Source organism: Ornithodoros turicata, chromosome 5 (assembly GCF_037126465.1).
Source record: "Ornithodoros turicata isolate Travis chromosome 5, ASM3712646v1, whole genome shotgun sequence".
Classification (NCBI taxonomy): domain Eukaryota; kingdom Metazoa; phylum Arthropoda; class Arachnida; order Ixodida; family Argasidae; genus Ornithodoros; species Ornithodoros turicata.
The window spans coordinates 43,368,139-43,375,813 of record NC_088205.1 but is presented as its reverse complement, the minus strand read 5'-3'; the positions used below and the strand labels follow the sequence as shown (position 1 = coordinate 43,375,813).

Below are 7,675 nucleotides of genomic sequence, written 5' to 3'. Positions count from 1 at the left end.
CGCTTTTTACCAAGGGGGTCGCCATGACACCTTACTGCCACCCAAAATGGCGACAAAAACAAACGCCGTGAAGCGGGGATTTCGTGACAAAAATTGTTCACAGACTACGCTGATTTTACGCTGGAAATGTAAATCCACATATACCTTTCTCAGAAATCAGTTTCAACTTACGCTCATCCATCGACATCTAAGCGAAAATAATACGTTTTGTCGCCGGCGTTAGGCCTAGTGAACACGACGGTCGCGGCGATCACAACGAAATCATAACAAAAACGGCACTGTGCTGTACAATCTTATATTTAATTGCTGGATTTCATGGATATAAATAGTATTGCCTTTTATATTCCAACTATTCATATAGATGTGTTTTAAAATCATACCGACGACAGAATGTGTCCCAGCAGGTGGTTCTGCCGGCAGCCGTGCAACGGCGGAAGCAGACGACAGTTCCCGACGTACCTTACGCTCCCTAGGTGGCGTTCATGAAATTTGCACCAAAATTCCACTGCTTTTGCAGATTGCAAGATATATCCATTTCAATCCCATCCAATCCACTTGCCACCCAAAATGGCGCTGCCCATGTTGGATACAGGGACAAATAGTGAGGATAGGCTGATTGATAGCGCCCCATATTTCAAGACTTCATTGGTCGGAAAGCTGAAAAAGTGGGTGGAGCTTCAGGTGTAGGCATGACCCATTAATGGCCAGACTCCCTTTTAATATACGGCTCTGGCGCCGAGATACGCTTGGCGCCATCTCTCGGCAGGAACATCGGCGGGTACATATGACAACCGCCGAACGGCTCACCAGTCCTTCTAGCCCACCATAACTTCGCGCTTTCATCGTTTTGTTGGCTGCCATCAGCACCATCTCACAGGCACATACCGAATTATAAATGCAAAGTACAATCACGGTGTCACACAAACATTGCCATCTTGCACATCTGTACGTCAAGAAAAATGACAAACAGCAAAAAAGGAAATTACGAGCGTGCTTTTCCGCGCATTTTCCACGCAATTCAGTTTTACGCTGATAGAGTTTTCTGTTTCCGACACCTAAGAACCGAAGCAACAAGGCAGGGCGGGCAGATCACAGGTGTGGCCTTCGGATTCTCAGGAGGAAACACCGATAAGGCGGGTCGCTTTCCAAGATAACACGTGGGGCGATTGGTTGATAGAAGGTGTCAACCACTTTTAATAATATTCACGCCTTTTTCGATTGTGCACCAATGACAGAAGAAATTTCAAGTAATCGAAGGAGATTACTTTGACCAGGATAGGGCCCCAGGAATTCTGGTGAGTAATGCTTTCGTAGATTGTCTGGCTTAGTAGTGTGCTGTCCACACATAGTTGGATTCTCATACGAGTAATTTAAATGAATCAAAACAGCCGAAGTGCCGGTAATAGATGTAACTCAGTATCTGTTCGTAGGTTTGCGCCGTTTCTAGTTGGTTGCGCGTTTAGGAACAACAAATTTATTCGAAGACGATAAGATACCGACAATGCATCACCGTACAGCAGCATTTACTCGTATCATTGTGAGCCATATTTAATTTGTTAAAATTTGTCGTCGTATTCCTTCAAAAATAAAAGCGCAAGTCGGCGTACTTGAATTGATCGAATTGAACTGCTTACGTCAACGTCTGCAAATGTTGTACTTATGTGCCTTCGCGCACCATACTAGGCACAAAAGCATATCTGATTAGAATAAATATTTCAAGAGGAAGTCATTCAAATACATTGTTATTTATAGCTGGTTTTCCATTCCAGGCGTGGTATGTGGCTGCACGGAGGATTCCGAAAAGGAAAAACAACAACATGGCTCATAGGATGTTGCTGCCCAGGGAGTCCTGGCCGAAGAGGTGAGCTGTTAAGATCATCATAAGGTTCTGTTGTGAAGTGAGAAATTTTGTAGTAGTGCACGAAGGTTAATTCGTGCACTACATTTATAAAAAAGAAACCAGAAATGGAAAGTTATGCATGCATCATTTCATGAATTGTAATGTATCACTATTTGATATTCACATGTTTCCATTAAGGGAATGAACTACTGAACCTATATTCATATCATGGTCATGCCCTGTGTTTACCTGGAAGTCACATTTTTAAGGCTTGTCATTCTTTTGTCTAGATGAAGATTTATGTTAACCTTGTATGAAATAACAGACACGTATCAACGCGTGTGAAGCTTGTGCACATTAAAACCAGCCATGTAGAGACAAATGCTTGTTTTTTTGTTTTTTAAAATATTCTAGCCTATTCATGGTTGCTCTTCGCTTCTTGCAGGTTTACTCATTCCAGAAGCAAGAATTGTACCATTGTAAGGCGAATGGAAATAAACTGACATAGACTGAGATAGGTGTTCCTTCTTGGCCAGTGACTGTAGGATGGCTCCAAAAGCATCACAACAAAGCCAATATTCATCTAGCTCTCTACAAGTAGCTAACTCCACATAGTAGCCTGCTTCACAGCAACATCAACACTACCTTGTGGGAGTACACATTACACAATATGTTGCATTGTGCTGTGGTATGATAACATACCGTTTGTCTCTCAATATGAGTATATAAATATGATAAGGGCCCTAAGGGCACAGTGCATGGCTTATACCCTGCTGAATATATATCCATACCTGGCTGCGACATTGCATATCAATGCAGGTTACAATACACATTTTCACATTTGGCCGTTATGAGACATCTTCGGCCGTAATGAGACTGCCTTCGGCCGTATTGAGACTTTGGCCGTAATAAGACACTTGGGGATTAAAGGATTATCGGCCGTATTGAGACTTTCGGCCGTATTGAGACATTGGCCGTAATGAGACTTTGGCCGTAATGAGATACAATCGTATCGTCCTCGTCGTCTTCTGTGTTCTTCAAACTCAAGGGGAGGGGGGATATGTTTATTGAGGGAAAAAAAAGCAAGGAAAGGAATGCTACATGGGAATGTTGCATCTTTCAATAGCGTTGTGCCCAGCTAGACAAAAAGTCAAAGTGCAAATTGCCGAAAACCTGCCGGAGATCGGTATTTGGTTGGCACAAGTCGCTGCAACTTGGGCTGACGTCGTCATAATGTCACCTGCGAAGGCAGTTCGTAACGAAACAACCCTGTGAAGTCCAGAAATATTTGTCACAGTTAAGCGCTTTCCGTACCATATTAACAAATTCTGTAGCCACAGTTGTGTGAAAAGTCCACACAATAAAATAGAAGAACTTAGCCCACATAAAACATTATAAAAAATTACGTACAATGCTCATTATTCTTCTCCCAAGCGTAACCAGAACACAGAATAATCACTCTTCGCGTGTACTCATCTTCCGGTTTGAGGAATAGCCTCGTTCCCAGTGTTGAATTGAAAATTCCGGCATATGAGGCCCATCCGCACCCCTAGTCACAGATGTGTTAATGGCTTACCACACTATCTACGCCGCAGGCCACAGGCTAGTTCTCCAGTGGGTTCCAGCCCATTGTGGTGTCGTGGGGAACGAGCAGGCCGACAGCGCCGCAGAAGCAGCACTCTCGTATCGGAAACGGACCCGTATTGTTCTGCTGAGAGGAGACCGCCGTTCAATTCTGCGACGCCTAGTGACACCCCTGGCTTCCCGCCAACGGACAACCGACATTCTTCCCCTCTCTATGTTGAGCAGAGTTGATCCAACGCTCGCTTTCCGCATGCCACGAAACACCTCTCGTCAAGATGCTGCATTAATCCACCGAATGCGCCTCGATGTGGCCTTTACAGCTCAGTGGCGTTACCGCTTGAGACAAGTTGACTCTCCCACCTGCTGCCACTGTGGTGCTCTTCAGGATCTGGAGCATATTCTTCTTCATTGCCCTCACTACCAACCTTCCCGAACCACACTCCCTGAGTCTCTTCGTCAGCTGGACTCTCGCTCTTTCTCCCTATCGAAATTGCTTGGTCCCTGGCCCAATCCAGCCCAGCAACGCTCTGCGCTCAAAGCTCTTCTGACATTTCTGGACACCATCGGACTTCGATCGTTATTGTGAAGGGACTCGTTATTTATTCCCCCCGTTCCAACCAGCAGTGGGGTAGAGTATCGCCTGTGGCGATGAAACTCCCCACTCTCCAAGGTCAAAAATAAAGTTGTTGTTGTTCCCAGTGTTCGATTGGAGCCAATGGCGTATCTAGAGCTACTTGCGCCCATGGCAACATGGTTAACACGATGTCCTTGGGGATGCGTTTTCGTGTGGTCCGCACTAGGTTTCACACTACAACCTCTCTAATAGCGGGTGCTTCAGATCATTTATGAATGTGCCAGGTTGAGTGCCCGACCTGGCACATTCACACCCGACCACATAATGGCGCCCCTGTTCACCTGGCGCCCATGGCACCTGTCCACACCCTAGATACGCCACTGATTGGAGCTGCTCCTATTTTGAATCAGCGCCTCCTCTATTACTCAATGCCTCTCCATTTGGTCAGAGGTGCCGTACTGCGCATGCGTATTAGTTCACGTTTTCTCGCTTGACGGCGCCACTACCCTACACCCAGCAGAGTCATTTATAGGGAGAGTTTGGCCTTTCTTTGATCTTTTGCCGCCTCATGGGTGGAGCCTATTTTGACGTTAGAGCCATCGTTGCGCCCCCAAAAAAGCCTGAATCCGAGCGGAATCCGCTTATCAGCCGTCTAGTCCGCGCCATATTGATGCTGTCCTCCAGCTGGTCCACAGCTTCGTGGTCGCTCTGAATGTAATCTACAGGAATAACTGGCCGGCTTATGACCCACTCGCGCCAGTGATAAGGGGGGCTTTGTTGCCGAACTGAATTCTGCGACGCCTAGTGACACCCCTGGCTTCCCGACCCCAGGACCCTATCCGACCCCAGGGACCCTATCTTGCCGTTGCCAAAAATAACCAAATTCTGTAAGAAAATATTGGAACTCTCATGTTTTTGTGCAACAAAAAAATTACCCCTAATAATTTTGGCCTTCTTGCAAATCTCCATGCAAGTGGTAACATTGAAAATTGACATAGTCATTTCTTGCAATACCTACCACCTCTCTGGTCAAATTATGTATTTTCCCGTTGCTTGTGCCCGACGTGACACATATCCCTATGAAGCACAACAACATTGCGCTCTCATGTCCTCATAATTTGCATCAAATTTTTCTCCAATGCAACACTGTTAAAGTGATAGTCTGCTCGCTGAGCATCAAATTATAGATATTTCTTTCTATCAGCAGTGTATTCCCTAATTTAACAAATCCCTCCTTAACTTTTTGCTAATGTGAGCTGCATGATTATTATCAGCGTTATAAATCTCTGTGACTCGCACATTTTTCAATTTGCATACAGAAAGACGTATGTGCAACCTCAGGTTGGGGACATGTGGCTGTCAGCTGAGTTCTCTCCTGCTGTAGAATTCTTTGTGTCCAATATATCAGAGAATATGTGAGGAGGAGTTTTGGGAGGGAATGTGACGCGACATAGATACGTCATGTGAGCCAATAGGGAGATCCTCCGGCCACTCCGCAGGCAGCTCTCATGACAAAGGACGAAAGGCTTTCGGAGCAAGAAGTTCGCACGTGTCTTCTCTCCGTGGACTGTAAACAACGATCAGCATCAATATGGCGTCGGCGACCAGCTGATGACGGGATGACAATAGGGCACGACGAGGGAGGTCATTCAGCCGTGACGTCGCATGACGCGCTTTAAGTTAGGCTCCTCGTAATGGCCAAACTCTCCCTATAAACGGCTCTGACACCCAGTAGGGAGCAGCCGCAGCAACCCATGGAGGCTCCCTAACACCCAGGTCTGACGCTCGCTGACGTCACCTGCCGCACATGTTCGTGTTTTGATGTTTTCTTTGTAATCACTCGCGAGCAAGTGCTTGCTGCACACAACGGAACAGTTGGAAGTAGTGTTCCGCTCCCAGTCTTTCCTCGCTATCACTTTCTACCACTTCTTTCGTAACGCGAGATCCGCAGGCACCTCGTGAAACGATACCCCTTGCTCCTTTTTCTTGGTCCCAGAAGTAAAAAAATGGCAGAAGGCAGGCCGCATTTTTCGAAACGTTCGAAACCGTGCTTATCGAAATCAGACAAGAGCGCATAGCAGACGACAAGGGGTATAGGGAAGTGGCGCCCTCTACATGCCTTCAGCGGGAAAGGGAAGCGATTCGGCTCATCTGCAAATGGACAGGCATTGGTTGAATATGTGTGATTTCCCCTAAACAATATGGCTGCTCCCAGTATGTTATGTCGGGCACATGTCGAGCATGGCCTTCAGAGTTCTTCGAACGTATTCTAGTAAATGTGCTCTTCCACGGGAAGGGATTCAATACAACAACAGATGCAATGTTCTACAAAAGCACTTGCTCGTCCCACTTTTCGGTGAAAACGAGGCCCCAATTTGTCCAAGCATCAAGGAGATGGAGGTTGCAGAAGCTATGTTCGAGGACAAACAGTTGAATAAGATAGCATTTTTGACGTCTGCTGTGACACAGAACCAGTACCCTGTTCACGAATTACCCGAAGTAAGTACTTGGCAGTCGGGAGTGGATCAGGATTTTTCGAGTTTGGACGGGTGGTTCGGTCCTGGACAGCTTGGTCTTAAGCTCGACACTCGGTTACGACAGAAATTGAGGTGGGTGTCAGGACACCCGGGGCCTCCGACCCAGCCTAGATCCTACCCTGCTGATAATTACGAGGTGCCTAGCTCTGTCACATCCAAATTAACTTCCATGCAATGCACTTAAGGCACTTCCCATATTTTCAGCACCTTTCCAAGTGAGTATTATGCACTATTATGCTAGGATCCAAGTCATCAGTTCTCTCAGGCTAGGCACGCCGTTTTCCGCAAGGGACGTTAAACATGGCTTGTTGTATGCTGAGATTTCAGCGCACATTAAGGGACGCTTAGATAAGCAAAATTAATCAACAGCCCACCAACAAGCATGGCTTGAAATCTCTCTCTTGACATACAGAGTGGGTGCTCTAAAAGGTCAGTCACATTTTCGTGCATGGTGTGATGCTTCCTTGACCGATACCTCGCTGACGCACAGACTTCTGCTGCCTCAGAGTAAAAAAATTATGCCAGAGAAACCTACGAAAAAATTGTGGTCGCAAAGCACTGTGTAACAAAATAAATACGACCACGCAAACTTTCGTCTCAATCCGTCGGTATAGCGCATAGGAAATGCACGGAGATGAAAGTTTGCGTGGTCGTATTTATTTTTTTATGCAGTGCATGGCAACCATGATTTTTTCATACATTTCTCTGGCACAAATTATTTACTGTGTGGTAGCGGAAGTCTGTCTCTCAAGTAGATATAGCGTCACACGTGAAAATGTGACTGACCTTTTATAGCACCCACCCTGTATAACCGTGAATTGCCACCAGGGACCCTATCTTGCCGTTGCCAAAAATAACCAAATTCTGTAAGAAAATATTGGAACTCTCATGTTTTTGTGCAACAAAAAAATTACCCCTAATAATTTTGGCCTTCTTGCAAATCTCCATGCAAGTGGTAACATTGAAAATTGACATAGTCATTTCTTGCAATACCTACCACCTCTCTGGTCAAATTATGTATTTTCCCGTTGCTTGTGCCCGACGTGACACATATCCCTATGAAGCACAACAACATTGCGCTCTCATGTCCTCATAATTTGCATCAAATTTTTCTCCAATGCAACACTGTTAAAGTGATAG

At 45.8% G+C, this 7,675-nt stretch overlaps 1 protein-coding gene across 3 annotated transcripts in view; it reads left to right on the top strand.

Moving 5' to 3' along the window:
- Positions 1–6,142: 6,142 nt before the first annotated feature.
- LOC135394413 (GTP-binding protein 8-like) overlaps positions 6,143–7,675 on the top strand; it is a 29,425-nt gene continuing 27,892 nt past the window's right edge. For 2 of the 3 annotated variants that reach the window (XM_064625144.1, XM_064625143.1), the window contains exon 1: positions 6,143–6,497. In XM_064625144.1, the coding sequence (XP_064481214.1) occupies positions 6,231–6,497 (267 nt within the window). In that variant the 5' untranslated portion in view covers positions 6,143–6,230. The remainder of the gene's footprint in view (positions 6,498–7,675) is intronic. The other variant, XM_064625146.1, reaches the window with a different exon arrangement.